The sequence below is a fragment of the Hyaena hyaena genome, unplaced genomic scaffold (assembly GCF_003009895.1).
Source record: "Hyaena hyaena isolate Hyena2069 unplaced genomic scaffold, ASM300989v1 scaffold_270, whole genome shotgun sequence".
NCBI classification, from domain to species: Eukaryota; Metazoa; Chordata; class Mammalia; order Carnivora; family Hyaenidae; genus Hyaena; species Hyaena hyaena.
This window is the reverse complement of record NW_024080901.1, coordinates 748,429-766,560: the sequence shown is the minus strand read 5'-3', so window position 1 is coordinate 766,560 and position 18,132 is coordinate 748,429. Positions and strand designations below refer to the sequence as shown.

General features: G+C 43.0%; 1 protein-coding gene across 1 annotated transcript in view; it reads right to left on the bottom strand.

The window, feature by feature from the left end:
- The window catches only part of IMPG1 (interphotoreceptor matrix proteoglycan 1), a 170,071-nt gene that overhangs the window by 15,846 nt on the left and 136,093 nt on the right, over positions 1 to 18,132 (bottom strand). Inside the window, exons 15-16 of the mRNA XM_039245788.1 lie at positions 12,856 to 13,049; positions 9,720 to 9,939 (exon numbers count right to left, since the gene is read on the bottom strand). Coding sequence (XP_039101719.1) covers positions 9,720 to 9,939; positions 12,856 to 13,049 — 414 coding nt within the window. The remainder of the gene's footprint in view (positions 1 to 9,719; positions 9,940 to 12,855; positions 13,050 to 18,132) is intronic.

The following is an 18,132-nucleotide window of genomic DNA, read 5'->3' as shown; positions in this document are numbered from 1 at the left end:
GGATGAAAGACCTAAATGTAAGACAGGAAGCCATCAAAATCCTAAAGGAGAAAAGAAGAAAAAATCTCTTTGACCTTGGCCGCAACAACGTCTTACTTGACATGTCTCCAGAGGCAAGGAAAACAAAAGCAAAAATGAACTCTTGGGACCCCATCAAGATAACAAAGCAAAAGAAACAATCAGCAAACCTGAAAGGCAACTGACGGAAGGGGAGAAGATATTTGCAAATGACATATCAGATAAAGGGTTAGTATCCAAAATCTATAATGAACTTATCAAGCTCAACACCTAAAACAATCCAGTGAAGAAATGGACAAAAGACGTGAGTAGACACTTTTTTAAAGAAGACATCCAGATGGTTTACAGACACATGAAAAAATGTTCAACATCACTCATCACCAGGGAAATACAAATCAAAGCAAAGAGATACAGCCTCACACCTGTCAGGATGGTTAAAATGAACCACTCAGGCAAAAACAGATGTTGGTGAGGGTGTGGAGAAAGGGGAACCCTTTGTACTGCTGATGGGAATGGAAACTGGTGCAGCCACTCTGGAAAACAATATGGAGGTTGCTCAAAAAATTAAAAATAGAACTACCCTACAACCCAGCAATTGCACTACTAAGTATTTATCCAAAGGATTCAGGAGTGCTGATTTGGAGGGGCACGTGCAGCCCAATGTTTATAGCAGCGCCACTGACAACAGCCAAAGTATGGAAAGAGCCCAAATGTCCATCAACAGATCAATGGATAAAGATGCGGGGTATATACATTTATATATATATATATATATATACAATGGAATATTACTTGGTGATTAGAGAGAATGAAATCTTGCCATTTGCAACAATGTGGATAGAACTAGAGTGTATTATGCTAAGGGAAATAAGTCAGAGAAAGACAACTATAATATGATTTCACTCACATATGGAATTTAAAATACAAAACAGATGAGCATAAGGGAAGGGAAGCAAAAGTAATACAAAAACAGAGGGAAACAAACCATAAGTGACTCTTAAATACAGGGAACAAACTGAGGGTTGCTGGAGGGGTGCTGGGTGGGGAGAAGGGATGAAAGGGCACGGGGCATTAGGGGGGACACTGGTTGGTATGAGCACTGGGTGTTAAATGGAAGTGATGAATCACTAAACTCTATTACTGAAAAAAAATTTTTCTGATTAAAAGAAAAGATTATGGTCCTGTTCTCCAAGCAGCTTGTAAATTCAAGACTGCCTTTTCCTAATTTCCTGTCTATGGCCATGCTTGTCAGGCCCGAGAGCAGACTCTCCTGGTCTGCTCTGAGGACTCTGAGGGTCTCAGGTACTCAAGTTACTAACTCCGGTTCCTAGGGCACCGCCCCCTCCCACACCCTGCAGTGACGGTCCCGTCACTTGTTGCATAACCCTGGGGCTGTGTATTGATGGCCTTTCTGCCCTGTTCTTTATCTTCTTTATAATTTCATTCTGCCCTTCTCTTGTGCTGTGACGACGCTCGTGTGGAAGTGAAGTGCCTCCTTTGGCAGGGTCTCGTCCTAAGGCAGAATCTCAGCTCTGTTTGGCTGAAACTCAGGCTTCACCTGTGCTGAGGGCCCCTGAGGTCTTTTTTTCATGGACTTCCCCTCCTCCCCTTCCACCAGTCCATTTCTGTGTGATGAAACCTAGCGTTCGCTAGATGGCGCTCAATAGCAAAGAAGTAGGAACAGATTGAAGGGATGAAATTCCAAGAGCCTGGATCGCTTCCTCAAAAATCACTGTGCGGTGCGCGCAGGTGGAGGGAAGAGACGTCTGGAAGGAACCGGAGCGGTGGCGGAAGGACCTCCAGGGGACGGCTGATAGAGCCATTATTACTCCGTGATTACCAGGACAGATCGGGCTGGGACGTCTGGGGGAATGTGGTGGAAACTCCCGGATCATCCTTTCCCATTCCCAAAGGGCAGAGCGGGCGTTCCGGAGTTCCCAGGCAGGCGGGCCCGCCGCGCCCTGGCGCCCAGCGTGACCAAGCCTCACACCTGCACGCAGTGACCAGATTTCCCACGAGTCGGCGTGGCAGTGAACCTGGCCTAGCGCGGGCCTGCCCGCTGCGGGGACTGGGGTGGGGGGCGGGGAGGGGAAAGGGGGATTGGAGGTAGGGGGTAGGAGGTGGGTAGAGGTTGGAGCAGCAGCTGTAGTGCCCCTTGCCTTCCGTTCCCAACTCTTTTTTTTTTTTTTTAATGTTTTATTTATTTCTAGGAGAGAGAGAGACAGCGTGAGCAGGGGAGGGTCAGAGAGAGAGGGAGTCACAGACTCTGAAACAGGCTCCAGGCTTTGAGCTGGCAGTCAGCACAGAGCCTGACGCGGGGCTCGAACCCACGAACCGCGAGATCATGACCCAAGCGAAAGTCGGACGCTTAACCGACTAAGCCACCCAGGCGCCCCCGTTCCCAACTCTTAGCCACGGCTTGAGGTCCTGGTTTCATTGGTGGGCAGGAGGGGAGGGGTCATTTCTTTATGTCCCAATCACTGGTAATCTGCAGGGTCCAGGACACATGGCCTTAGCCCAGCATACTCTTAGGTGCTCAAGAACATGTTTTAAATTCTTTAAAATCAGAAAGAGAAAAAAAAAAACCCCACCAATTAGTATAATCCAAGTTGGATATGCATCTTTATACCAATGCAGTCATAAAATATAGTTTAAGTATTTTTATTAATAGTAGTATTTTTATTAATATTCATGAAAGGCCTAGAGCCCACAGAATCTTAACACAGCACTGACAGTCTGTTTCCTTCTCAGGATGTGACTATTACTTTAATACAGTGCTTGGTGCTTAACACTTAGTAATTTGAATAAACATGGCCCTCCCCTGAGGGTTCCTTTGAGATATAACGCAGGGGCTTCACCTTCCACAGGGCCCATCTGCTTTATGTCCCCAAATCCTGAGAATGTTCTGCGATTTGCTGCACCAGCAGAGGAAGTGAGTCTGCTTGTCTCTGCTGTCAGTGCAGAAGCCCCCAGGAAAGTGCCCTGGGCACTTCCCAGCTTCTGGCTGTGGCCTTGGGAAAGTTGATTAGCATCTTTAGGTCTCATTTGGCCCTCCTATAAAATGGGTTCTTTAAAGCAGGTAATTGCTAATGTCCCGGCAGCTCAAATATAAATCTCCCATTCTAGGTGTCCTACTAGAACGAGACAGCAGGAACATCAGCTGGACACGCCGCTGCGTACCTCCAGAACTGTGGATGGGATTCAGTGATTAAAAGAACTTTAAGAGGTGCCTGGGTAGCTCAGTTGGTTAAGCATTGACTCTTGATTTCAGCTCAGGTCATGATTTCACAATCCTGAAACTGAGCCGCACATGTAGATTCTGTGCTGTGCACGTAGCCTGCTTGAGCTCTCTCTGCCCCTCCCTGGCTTGGTGCTTGAGTGCCCTCTCTCTCTCCAAAAAAAAAAAAAAAAAAATTAAAGAATTTCAAAGAATCTATATATAAGTTAGTGTTTTGTTGTTTTATCATTGGCCAAAACATGTTTTGCATATGGTTTCTTGCTGAAGGGCTGGATTAGGGTGAGAAGAATCATTCAGCAGTAAATAACACGCAGCGTAGCATCGCGCATGTGCTTGAAGCTTAATACACATTTGTGAAACTGAACAAGTTAGTAATGGGAGTTCTTTCTGGTTCAAACGGACATGTGATGTGAAAAGCTTTTGAGTTTCACTTTCTCTCTCCCCCATTCTCAAGAACAACCAGCACAAACTGTGTATAGGAGGCTCCCAGTAGCTCTTCTATGAATGCATGTGTGCATGCCTTTCCACATCTTGCCCTGAATGAGAGGTTCCAGAATTATTTCTGCTCTCGGTCATTATTTATATCTGCCAAACTGAAATGTTTTGGGTGCATTGGTGTTAGGGCCTGAGTGTCCCAGGATCACCTGGCAGAGGGAGAGCTCTGATAGCAGGGGCTGTGCGGGGCCGTGCAGCTGGGCTGAAGGGTTTGCATTAAGGGGTTCCATGAAGGACTCTAGGAGCATCTTCGGGAAGCTCCATGGGGTGGCTCACGTGTGGGATGAGGGCACAGGTTGAGACTCTGGAGTGGGCGAAAGGTATCTTGCAGTCCAGCCAATACTGGGATTCCTTAATGATAGCAGGTGTTAACAGGAAATCCCCAGTGATGGCATCCCAGGGAGCACAGGGCACAACAGTGTAAAATCAGGAGCCTGGGCCAGAGACACAGGAGATGGGGTGGGGACAGCGGCTGGAAGGGTCTCCTGGAAAGAGAATTACTGTGGCTGCTTCAGTTTTTTTCTTTTTTAATGTTTTGTTTATTTCTGAGAGAGAGAGAGTCAGCGTGAGCAGGGGAGGGTCAGAGAGAGAGGGAGTCACAGACTGAAACAGGCTCCAGGCTCTGAGCCGGCAGGCAGCACAGGGCCCGATGCGGGGCTCGAACCCACGAACCGCGAGATCATGACCTGAGCGAAAGTCGGACGCTTAACCGACTGAGCCACCCAGGACCCCTTTGGCTGCTTCAGTTTGGAAGGGACCCCCTGGCAGAGCCAACAGCACATATATGAGACATTAGGAAGTTTGGGACTTTTTCCTTTCCTCTCCTCGCCTCTCCTTTTCTTTTCTTTCTTTCTTTCTTTTTTTGGGGAGGATTCTAAGACTATAACAAAATATTATAGGAAACTTCACCTGGTGAAATGAGACCCTCAACAATTCATTTAGGATTAATTAAACTTAAGTGTGTTGTCACTTTTTCCAAAAACATTAAACACGTTGTGTATACCCAGCAGGGGGGTTGATAAGACTCTTTATAAAAAGGCAGTAGACAGACTTGGAGGAAGCACACAAAACTGCCACTGAGTTCCAGTGATGGCCCTTGGTGACTGTGTGACCCGTTAAAGGTAAGTTGCTTACACTTCTCTGAAACAGTTTTTCCAGTTGTGCAATGGGGTGAAATCACACCTACTTTGCATAGTTGTTTATTAAGATTAAACATGTCAATAGTGACTATTACCGTTTTTATTGTCATTGTTGTGGTAAGTGACATCTACCACTTTTCAGAGCTGGCAACTAAACACGAATCTTTTCAAATTATGCGACTTGCCAGAGAAAATGAGTTTGCCGATCCACATAATGGCTGCAAGCATCCTGGATGCCAGAGTCTAATTAATTTCAATGTTTACCATTTACTAGCCTTGAAATCTGCCCATATTTGAGGAGGCTTCTTGGGAATTCAAGGAGAGAATAAGTTAGAATCAGTATGGGTAGTTTTGCATTTTGAAATCTTCAACCTGCATGACTAACTGGCAGAAAAGCCCTACATGTTTCTAGAGAATTTTCATAGCAGCCTAAATGAAAGGCGACTCTAGTTGCCAGAGATGCTGGCGGAATACTGAGCAAGTTGTGATTTATTCAGCTTTTCAGTTGATAAATCACAGATAGTTCTAACATTGGTTGATACTTTCTATATCATAGATTCATTTATTCAGGTTGTTTTCAAAAGGTGAATGGCAAACCGCACGCAGTAATAACACTGTGTTACTTCTCCTGTGTGTCTGTACCCTGCGCATGTTATTTGGCCTAACTGACTAATAGTCCTCATTTGGAGGACACAGCCAAGAATTCAGATCTGAATGTGGATTGATGCCCCCTGTAGTCTCACGAGAACTTTCACAATGTCTCTTCTTCTCTTTGGTCTAAATGTAACAATATTTCCCCTTCCCCCGCAATACTACCACAAACTACATTTCCACCCTGATGTTAGGCGGAAAGAAAATAAGTGAAAAAGACTTGACTGGATTTTGTTTCAAATTTTGCAAATAGAACTAAATAATTGGTCTGTCTGAGCACTGCCTGTAAATATCATAAAATCAGGGCATAGAGAGAAATGCTAAATCCTCTGACCAAGATTGCCTCCCCCTCCGTCCCCCACCCCTGCTTGAATAACTCTAGACCCCTGCCTGCCCCTTTTTTAGTTAGTTTAGCAAACTTGTAATTGTAAATTCACTCTCGGAGCCTTTGAGATGTCCATCTTTAAAGCTTCTTGCCAGTATTACAACTCAAGTCTTTCTCAAGGACCTAGGAGCCACTCCTTTGAAATGGAACCATCAAAGAAGATAGCGCCCCCTATCTCCCAGTCTCTGTGGGAGGGTAGGAGCCTAGCTCCACGTTGTAAGACAGGAGGTGGAGAGGGCACGCTGACTTTCCCACTTTTCATTTCATCGCAGACTCACTAAACTCTGGCCTCAGCTCTTGCCACTCCACCAGATTGTTTCTGCGAAGGGTTCTGATGACCCCTGAACCGTCAACGTAAATGGCCTCTATCCACTGTTCACTCAACGGCTGCTGACAGAGCTGACCTGTCTCTCTCTCTCTCTCCTCTCTTCTCGGCTTCTGTAGCATCATCTTTGGCTCCTTTCGCTGACAATCCTTCTAATCCCCGTTAAGCGTGGGGCTTCTCAGAGATTCGGCCCTACTTCTCCTTTTCTCCTGCCCTGTACGTTGCCCTGGGCCATTTTTTTTTTAATTTATTTTTTAAATTTTTTAACCTGTGCTCTGATTTCAACTCAGGTTTCCCAAATGTATACTTTCAGCACTGGCCTCTGGTCCCTAGACAGCTACTTCATAGGAGGGAGGGCGCTTCACCAGTGTCCATGGTTGTAAAACTGGTCTTCCCCAAAGCATTTTTGGAGTATTTTTATATCCTTAAGACAGCTTATTAATTTTTGCTTTAAAACATTTAAATGAATTAATCTGGGCACCTTTTGTAGCTACCCATGTGTTCCTACTGAGCATCTTCCAAATTAGCAGTATTTTATGAATGATAAACTCTAGGTTTTTATTTTGTAATTTTGAGACTACTTTAAGGGCTGTTTAGTACATAGTGTGAAGGCTTTTATTGAGTTTTACAAAACTTTATTAAAGTGTAAACTGTAAAAGACCACAGTTGTAAAAAAAATAAAAGAAAGAAAGAAAAAAGGAAAAAAATAGGACAGCAAAGTAGACAGAAATAGATCGAACAGGGGCTTTTAGAAAACTTGGCTTTTAATGTGCTGGCTCAGCACACCTTGCCCTTCCTTCCAGGCTGAGCTCCCTTCCTTTCCCACTTGCTATCACAGTGAAAGAACTGAAGTAGCCTAGCCTGAAATTTCCGGAAGCGTCTGCATTTTCCACCAGCCCTTTCTGGAGGAGCCCCTCCTCATCCTCCTCTGCCTGTCCTTCCCTTCAACCCCCCCTCCTTCCAGGATACCCTAAGGTATCACACTCTCAACATCGCCATCCATCTGGGAAGCCTGCCATGAATGACATTCCCCGGCCTCTGGAGAATTAATTGCTCTCTCTTTTGTGCTTCATAACATTTCTGTTCATAAGCTGATTATTGTATTTAGTAGACTTGATTAGAGCTTTTTGTGTATGTGTCTCTTTCTCTTGGTTGGTAGGCATGTAGCTCTTTGAGGGCAGAGATTCACTCTGGGCGTTCTGATGCCTGTAATAGTGCCTGAGTGGAATCAGATAATCCCTAAGTGTTCACTGAATGTATGAATGAACAGGGACTCTTTGGTCATCCTATACGCTCCTTTGGGCAGGGACTGACTTTCATATATGAACAGGTGATCCGGTGGTGGATAGATGTTTATTGTTTTGCATTAAGCACGTAGAAGATGGTCTAGGTTTGATAATCAAGCACTTGCTGGTTACTTGGGTGAGTCTACCCTGTGCCTTTGGTGAAATAACTAAACCAGGATCTCTGGCTGCAAGTGAGGAAGTGCACCTCCACTCCTTGCCTGCTCATACCTTCTACCTTCCCCACCTCCCTGTTGTTGGGAAGGGACGCTTTTGGGGGCAGGTGGGCATAGGGGCCTCTCACAGTAAATAGGAGCCCTTTTAGGCACTGGATTTACCCATTTTTATTTATATAGGGAATTCATAAAGTTTATTGTTGCTTATTTTCAACTTTTATAAAATGTATATTTGGCTTTCTAATTCTGCTGGGTGTTGCAAATATTCTTTTAGTTAATCCTCACAACTGTTTACTATCTCCATTTTCCAGTTGTGGAAATTGAGTGGTGCTGTTAGCACACAGGATTCACATTCAGGACTACGGCCTCCAAAGTCGTTGCTGTGCTGTGCTTCCTTCCAACGTCACAGGGTCCCTTATGCATCCCCGGCAATGCACCTCCAGCCTCTGGCTCTCTTGCTAAGGCACTACTTAAATGGCACCTCCACTGAGAAGCCTTTCTCCACAGGAGCACACCAGAGTTCTTCCCTGTCTCAACTTGGCTCCTTACATTGACCTTCTCATATGTTGCATGGGTTTCTAAGCAGACTGTCAGCTCTCCAAGGGAGGAAAGACAAGAGATTGGCCCCTCACCTCTGTTAGGCTTTCCAAGTTCTCCTATACAAGTCCCTGTTAATTGTTTTCAGTTGACTGAGGAAATTGGTCTCCTGACCCTAACTGTCAGGCACTCCCTGGTTCCTTCTCAGCTCTGAGGTAGTTTTCAGGGGAAGAGGTAGTGTATTAGCAGCATTTAGGAGGTCTTTGATTTCTTAGGGGGTCCTCAGGGCTTTCTGAGCTGCCCCTGTTCAGAGGTAAGCACTCCCAGGCTCAGTGCCCAAGGGTGATCTGTCTTTTTAATGATCCCTTACTAAAAAAGGAGGCAATTTTCTTAAAGTTGCTCTAAGTTCTGCTCTGTCAAAGATCTGCGGTCTCCCAAATGAGCCTCTTTGTTTGTATTTTGCCCAAGGCCTTTTCCCTCTGCCTTCATTGTTAGTTCACTGAAGACCAGAGAGGATGTTAAAGATTCACTTCACTAATTCATAGCCAATTAGGAACTTTGTGTTGAACCTGACTGGAAGGTCTCATTGGCAGTAGATTTGGAGCCTTGCCCCCTGGCACTCCAGGGAATTTAAAGAACTTCCTTTGATTGGTTAGAAAACAGAATTTTGAAGCTAATGGTGGAAACAGTTCCCAATTTGGGCATAGCTGGTTACAATGGTATATACACTATGTTTCAGTATCAGAATGAATATTTGCTTTCTATTAGGTAGCTCCGGGCTACCCCCCCCCCCCACCTCCCATTATGTTTAAGAGTTGTCTTCACATCTAGCCCTTCTTTATTTTAACTTACACACGGAGCTGATCTTGGGTTTGCAAATGGGAAGGGACATTAGTTTCTTCTTTCTTTGGTGATAATGCTGTGGCTTTTCCCCAAGTTTGAATTTTGCTCTAATGATTAGTTTTCTTTCTCAGAATGCTGTTTCAGTTTCATCCTGAATTGTGTTATTAAGAGGAAATGCTGGTAGTTAACTATGACTGGAAGATTTCTTAGGTAGAAACCCTCCAGTTGTTGCAATTTGCTAAGAAAGTGCTTCTGCCTTCCAGCAGAATATAAATTAGGTTGGCTGTGGGAAATGTTAAAATCAACAACAACAACGACGATGACGACAACAACAAAACACCACCAAAAACAATCTCTTAAGGCACTGTAGGAATTATGTTCTGAGGGGAAAGTTAAAGCTCCCAGATTGTGAAGGAAGAGGCATGTTCTCTACTTTTTGATGTAGGGAAACCTGAACCTGCACGTTTTAGGACCCTACCTTTCTAATAAGGTGACCCATTAGCTTCCATGATGTTATTTTATCAAATGTGACTTTAATTTGATTTTTGTGGCCTCAAAGTTGACCCGTTTGCTAAACAAACAAACAAAGCCAAAAACCTCCCAGAATTTTCTGGGTCGGAGTATTTTACCTGGTTCGATGTTGAGGGAATACCTGTCTATCTCCAGGTCAAGTTGTTGGGCTGCGGCAGAACGAAAATCCTCCAAGACCCCCTGCACCGCCTTGGTGAGGTTATATGGCACCGACTTAGCAAACTTCAACTTGCTATTCACAATCACACTCCCATTTCTGAAGTTAAGTATTTCAAGTTGCTTAAATCCCGTAAGATTGGAGCGTAGATATGGAACCAGCTGCAGAATAAGAGATGGTTTACCCTTAACTGTGTTCTAAGTGCTCAGCTGCCACTAATCCCATTTATACTCACTTCTCATTATCTGAGGCATACATTTCAGTTCCTGTTTGGGTGTTTTTATTTTTGTGTCTGGATTTAATGTGAGACCAGAACACGACGATTTAATGATCTATCTGCAGTGATTATGAACCATATTTCCACCTTTCTGTTTGTGTATTGAGATGGATGGGCAGAGATTTTCTTCCTGATGAATTGTGAGAACAGAGGATTTTTAAAAATCTAGGCCAATGCTATCAGCAAAGCAGGACTGCCAGGTTCTGTTATTAAAAAAAAAAAAAATCCAAGTAAATAAAAACATGTTCCATATTGAGCCCCGGAGCAGACTGACCTGCTCCTGCATAAATAGATGGGGCATTTATTTGGAAGCAACCAGTTGAAATGACCCTATTGAAAAAACAGCTTACACATCAGCTTGTCTGGCCATGCAGGACATGTTTCACGGTCAACACATACGCTGTGTAGTGGAAACAGCAGGGAACTGGCAGTCAGGAGACTTGGGTGGCAGTTCCTGGAACTGTCGCCAGCTATCTGTGTGACCTTCATCAAATTATTTATCCATTGCATTGTACTTCAGTGCCTTTATCTGAATTGTGAGGAAGAAGAAAAAGTGGTCCCCTAAGGACTTTTTCCAAACTGTAATTTAATAATCTCAAAAGTAGGCCCCAGGGTATTGGGCTTCAGATTTCCACACCTGCCTATTGGGAGTCAGCGCCATCCCTGAGATGGCTTTGCAGAAATGTCTGAAGCTCAGCAGTGTCTTGCCTTGTTCTTGGCCCTGAAAGTTGGTCCCCTCATTCATGAAGTGACATCTACGAGCACAGAGAGCACACAGATGCAAGCTAAAATCTCCCACGCTTGGCCCAGATCTACTTTTTTTGGTCCCTGTCTTCACCCCACCAGGATTTTGACTCGGACCCTGCCCACATTCCAACAGCCATGATTATCTCCTCCCGCACGTCATTGTAAAAATAAAGTGAAATTTTAAACAAAGCGTGGGACTTCTTTTCTCAGTGTCCTCCCAGTACTCTCCTACTTACATTCACTGGGCTCATTCTTTGTGTCTCGGCACTGTGTTGGCCTCTGGTAGGATTCCCTGTCTTCATCTAGTATGCAGATGACTAGCTGCTCCCTTCTCCCAAATCCATTTACTTCTTCACTGGCATGAGGCTGCCTTGCTGGAAACCACATTTCCCAGCCTCCCTTGCAGCAAGGTGTGGCCATGTGACTCGTTTCCATCAACAGAATGTGAGTGGAAGGGTGTGGGTTACTTTGGTGTCACTTGCTTAGGAAACTGCTTGCCCTGGGTTTCTTCTCTCAAGTGGAAACAAGGACTTACCAGTGACTCAGCTTTGATTGGCAAAATTATAAGATAGAGGAAATGTGAGTCCCTGGATGGCACGGTAGAGCAGAACTGCCCTATCCATCAAGTTGAAGACAAATATATAAGCTTACATCTTATTTAAGTTACTATATTCTTTTTGCTGTTGTTGTTGTTTTTGAGGTACAGTTGACACACGGTGTTATATTAGTTTCAGGTGTACAATACAGTGATTCAACAAATCTATGTTATGCTCACCACAAGGGTAGCTACTATCTGTCACTATACTTAAGTTACTATATTCTTGATCTCTTCACTATGGAAGCTTAGTATGTACCCTAATTAATACACCTGAGCTAGGTGCAGTGGGACTCTGTTCCCTGAGGTTGTCCCAGTATCTACTGACCACACTGGTGTGTGTGTGTGTGTGTGTGTGTGTGTGTGTGTGGAGACAGTACAAAGTCTTACAACAAAGTTTTCCCTTAAAGTTCACTTGAAGACTTGGTTTTTATGTGGCTTTCATTTGCATAGTTATTTAACTTACATGAAGCTTACAAATATTTTTCTGTTATTTTCAGAAATTCTACAATTTTTATGACATGCATTGTGTACCTGGCTTTAATTGGCTACGACTGTATAGAGGTATCAGACAGTTAGGCCTTTCTTATTATATGTGTATTTTTTATTGTGCATGTAGAAAGAAAATAAACATGTGAGTTTGGGGGGTATTTTATAATCAAAGGTATATACCATCATGATCATCATCTCACTTTCTTTGTTAGGGATCAGGGATGATAGCCATTTCGCTATTTTTTAGTTTTACAGGAACTCAAGGGGAACTAAGAAAAGAGTCCTTACACTTGAACTCTTGGCCTCATATTTTCTGGACCTTTCTAACTTCGAATTCTTCCATCTGAAGAATTTGAAAAGAGCTGGAAATAGCTTGTGGCGTTATAACTTAGGAAAAGTTTGCTCCTATTGCTTTTAAATTCCATGTCCCATGCCTGAATGGCTATGTACTATCCCTGGGGAAACTAAAATAGATAGAACTATAATGGGGCACCTGGGTGGCTCAGTTGGTTAAGTGTCTGACTTCAGCTCAGGTCACGATCTCACAGTTGGTGAGTCTGAGCCTTGCGTCAGGTTCTGTGCTGACAGCTCAGAGCCTGGAGTCTGTTTCAGATTCGGTGTCTCCCTCTCTCTGCCCCTCCCCTACTCAACTCTGTCTCTCTCTCTCTCTCTCTCTCAAAAATGAACATTAAAAAAAAAAAAAAGGAAGAACTATAATGAAAAGATCTTAAGGGTAAGATCTCATGAGGCTGGGTGGCAGTGTCTGCCCGGAGTGTCTACCACAGAACTTACTTGCTTATTGGATCCAAATCCATTCCCATACTTTTGCTGAATGTCTTCAGCAACAGCTATCTCAGAGGCTTGTCTCTTCCAACAGTCATTGCTCAAGACAGCCAGTGTTTGTGTTATAAAATAACAACAACAGAAAGAAGGACACACAGAGAACTGGAAGTAGTTCTTACTCACCAGCTTTGTGAATTGTTGCTCCAGAGCTCGGTACTCAAGAGAGCTCTTGTTGAACAGGTTGTCGGAGAAGGGCATGTTAGCAACTCGCAGACTGAAGAACACCACCAGCTCTTGGCCCTTGCTGGCAATGGTCATAGAACTAGTGGTGACGTACTGTAAAGCAGGGCCAGGTGTGATATTCTCCAAGAAACGATCCGGGGTAGAAACATACCCAGTGAGTCTTGGTAGCTCAGAGGAGGCAAGAGTATCAGATAGATCCATTACGTCTAAGTCTCTCATTACATCCTGGCTGCCTGGTGATGCAGATGGCTGTGAAATTTCCAGAGCCGACTGGCTGATGGCGGAATAATCATCCATGGGGATGGTTAGTCCTGGGTTTAGTACTGTCCCATCGACGGGCATTATGTCTGTGGCACTTTGATTAGTCAGAGAGAAGATGTTGGAGGCAGTAAAGAAAGGTAGAGTATCTGATAGGGAAGCAGGTGGAGACCAAGAACCGTCTGTGGAAAAACCTTCCGAGTCCAATTCGTTATGTCCAAGTATTTCCCACAAAGAAGAGAAAGAAAAAAAAGGAAATCCAAAGTCAGACTTAATTTAAAAAAACAGCAATTTGCATTGATTTTTTTTTTAATGTCACATGTTTAAAGACCAAGAAATTGGTATAGAAAGGATAGGCAGTCCCTTGTCCAAACCTAGGGAGAGAGTAAGGGTGGGTCCTTGTACCCATTGTGTTCAGGCCCAAATAGTTCTGGAAAGATGACACTAAAAGACCACTATTGGTCCGAAATTTCTGGAATTACTACCTAGCTTGATACAACACACCTAGGGACCAGCTGGTAAAAACTGGTGAGGTCACCAGGTGGTGCCAAAATACAGATGACATTGGAACAGATTCGGATTCCACATTACCATCTGGAACTCCCATCCAATTAGCTATGCAGTTTGGGCCCAGAAATTTTATTCACCTTCCAGTCATGCAGGCCTGCGTTTTATGCACCTGGATTTTTTTGGATACCAGTGAACACATTTTGGTGGTTTTACCACTTAAAACTTAAATTATGCTTTTCTAATATTGGATAATCTGAGTGAATAACTTTCCAATTTGTAAAATGATTTTGCAAAAGTAAAGGTATGGGTGACATGTAAAATTTGAACATCATATTGGCTTTACATCTTGTTAGATATTTGATAGTATTGAAAGATGTTTTCACTTTTACATGAGCATACCTTGATAATTTCTACCACCACTTTGCATTTCTTCCTTCGGTAAGAACATACTGAACTACCGAAGTTTACTCCATTTTTGGTACAAAATTAAAATCAGTAAGCATTTATGAACTAAGAAAGTGGTCATATGAATCTTTCAGATAAAGAGATTGGTGGGTTATTAAAATATTCCAATAAACCTAAATCCAGAGCCACTGACAATATTTAAGGCATTAGGCAGATCAAAACAAGGAGCTTTCTGTGATCACTGGCATTTTGGCAAATATGTGGGAAAGCTGAGTTGAAATCCAAATGCTAAGCATGATGAATGGACTGTCTGGATGCAGATATAATCTTTGGACTCTCAGTCAGCTAATTTACTAGAGTGCAATCACCCAAACTGAAACTCCAAGTGATAAACAGCTCTGAAAGGTGGAATCATATTACTTTTATTAGTTTTTTGAAATAAAACCTGCCTGTTGGTGAATTGTGCCCAGATTTTAGAGAAGTACCTTCTTTTCTCTCATCTGGGGAGAATGCCTCGGTATGTTTACCCATATTTCATTCAAGTATCATAAATGGTGTTTTCTAACATCTATGAGCTCTCTGGATATACACCATAGTTTTATTCAAATCTTCATTGCCATGGACTGAATATTTGCATCTCCCCCAAATTCATACGTTGAAACCTTAATCTCCAATATGACAGCATTTGGAGGTGGGTCTTTGGGAGGTAGTTAGGTCATGTAGGTGGAGCCCTCATGATTGGCATTAGTGCCTTTATTAGAAGAGACACAGAGAGATGATCTCTTTCTCTCTGCCACGTGAGGATCTAGCAAGAAGGCATCCTTCTGCAAAGGAAGTGTCTCACCAGGAAGCAAATCAGCTGGCAACTTAATCTTGGACTTCTCGGCCTCAGAACCTGTGAAAAATAAACTCCTGCTATTTAAGCCACCTAGACTATGGTATATTGTTATAGCAACCCGAGCTGACTAAGACATCCATAGAAGCATCTGGGATGAGTAAATGAAAAGACTTCACGTGTCATCAATGATTTGATTTGACTTCTTTGTGTCATGAGGAAATAAATGCCTATGCACCTGTGTTCCTAGGATGTGATCTCGCTGCTCCTCCAGATGATAAGGGTCTGGGAAGAAGCACAGTGATAGAAATCTTTATTCTGCTCTGGGCCAGCATCTTATTACTCACACTTTTGTTACTGTACACATGTTAGCTAGATTAAAATGGTCCGCTGCGTTACGTCATCAACCAGTAAAAGTGGATTTCTAACCCCCTCCCTTTGCAGAACCTTAACATTCATCTTTTACACTCAAAATAAACCTAAACAAGTCTTGTCACTGACAGAACAGGTGGCTATTTAAATGTAGGATTGCCAGATAAAGTACAGGATTCCCATTGGAAAATACTTATACTAAAAATTTATGTTATTTATCTGAAATTCAGATGTAGCTAGGCATCTCATATTTTTCTTTGCTGATTCTAGCAGTCTTATTTAACTGTGGTTTTAAAAACTATTCTCTCTTCACTTGTGACTGAACCTACTAAGGCATTATTATTAAGTTCATTCTTTTGAAATAAAAATATTGTCACATCTCAGCACCACTTCTAAATGTATTTTAAGTAATGATCTTTTATTTGATCATTATGTAAAAATTAGACATGGCAGCTCAAGCCATTTCAACATGAAGTTTTTCACACTGCAACAGAGATGTCAAGCACTGAAAGCCATTTACTTTATCATGAGGTATGCAAAATAAGCAGACTCACAACAAAATGATTTTTAGCTGTTATGTTACAGTGTGTGGGGGGTTCCTGCGAGGGTGTGGGGTGTGTTTATAGGTCAGTGTGCACGGTGGGGGTGCTGGTTAGAATCCCAGCTGCTGGGTAGAGAGGAAATGGTTAGTTTGGTTACTTTCTGGGTGGGAGACCTGTCTAAAAGTAAAGGCTGCAGAGACTGGTCTAAATCAAAGTAGATGAACTCAGGTTTAGCTGAAGCCCACAGACAGTGAGAGAAGCCAGTAATGGGTAAAGATGGGAACAGTGGGGGCAGCCGAAAACCCTACTAGTAACCAGAGGAAGGCAAAGCAGAAAATGAGCAAAGTGTGAGGGATAAGTGCAGATGAAAGAATATTATAAATGTTTCTAGAAAAAGAAACACATACACTTAAATCATAAACATCTGTGGCCATCTATTTCATCTTTAAAAGTCTAAAAAGAGATTCTACAGTTTCTTTCAGATCTTCAAGTGGCATGACCAGCAATTTCTTAATTCTACACCAAACAAATCCATTCTTATTTATCATAATAAGAAAGTCATTACCTTCCTTTTGGCATATTATAGGGATAGGAAATAAGTGTTATTATACATGCATTGAACAAATAAATATTGATAGCCTACTATGTGTCAGGCACTGTTCCAGGTGCTAGAATATATGAGTGAACAAAAGAGATGAAAGTTTTGGCCCCAAGGAGCTTTCTGTCTAGTAGAGAAAGACAAAGTAAACAAATAAACAATAGGAAATATATAGTATATCTGGTGGTGATAAAAGCTATGGAAGTAAAGTGGGAAATGGGGTGAGACTGTTGGGTTGGCAATGTATATACAGTGGTCACTGAAAATATAATATTTGAGAAAGACCTGAAGGAGGTGAGAGAGTTTAGCCCTACAGCAAATGCAAATGAGCAAGCCAAAGGAAGAAGGGTGTTTTTGTTTTTGCTTTTGTTTTTGTTTTTTTACAAATAGTTTATTGTCAAATTAGTTTCCACATAACACTCAGTGCTCATCCCCACGAGTGCCCTCCTCCATGCCCATCCCTCCTTCTCCCCACATCCATCAGTCCTCAGTTTTTGTCAGCATTCAAGAGTCTCTCATGGTTTGCCTCTCTCCCTTTCTCCCACCATTTCCGCCCTTCTTCTCCCCCTTGTTCCTCAGTTAAGTTCCTCCTAATCCTCCTATACGTGCAAACATATGATATTTGTCCTTCTCTGCCTGACTTATTTCGCTCAGCATAACACCCTCAAGGTCCATCCATGTTGCTACACATGGCCAGATTTCATTGTTTCTCATTGCCATGTAGTATTCCATGGTATAGATAAACCACATCTTCTTGATCCATTCATCTGTTGATGGACACTTAGGCTCTTTCCATGTTTTAGCTATTGTGGAGAGTGCTGCTATGAACATTGGGGTACATGTGCTCCTATGCCTCAGCATTTCTGTATCCCTTGGGTAAATTCCTAGCAGTGCTATTGCTGGGTCATAGGGGAGTTCTATTGTTAGTTTCCTGAGGAACCTCCACACTGTTTTCCAGAGGGGCTGTACCAGTTTACATTCCCACCAACAGTGTAGGAGGGTGCCCGTTTCTCCACATCCTCACCAGCATCTAGAGTTCTCTGATTTGCTCATTTTAGCCACTCTGACTGGCATGAGGTGGTATCTCAGTGTGGTTTTGATTTGTATTTTCCTGATGAGGAGGGATGCTGAGCATCGTTTCATGTGTCTGTTGGCCATCTGGATGTGGAAGAAGGGTGTTTTGCATGTTTCAGTAACAGCTGGCTAGGAGGGCAGTGCGGCTGGGATGCAGTTCTCTACTATCAATTAAATGTGAGGGTGACGAAAAATATTTTCAAACACTCAAAGTCTCAAAAAATTCCTCCCAGACACCTCTTTATAGGATGTTTTTACCTAAAATGATGATAAACCAAGAAATAGGACGAAATGGGATACTGAAAAAAACCCATGGAAACCCTGAAAGGTGATAAAGAGGCTTCTCAAGGAGAAGGTAGCCCAGACAAGTATATAGAATGTTTGTATCATCAAAGCTTCTGCTATTGTAGTCAATTTTTTCACTTGACAAAACTGCTGGAAGATGTGTTCCGCAAGACAAGGGAGTAAACCCAGAAAGGGAAATCTTGAGCTCTAGGGGTCAGGGAATCCAACTCAGAAGAAAAGCCAAGGAAATTCTATGGATGATAGCAAAGGCAATTCCCAGGGAACAACTGTCCAGAAGGCTTAGAGAATAGCAGTCTAGGGAGAAAGAGAGGAAGGTC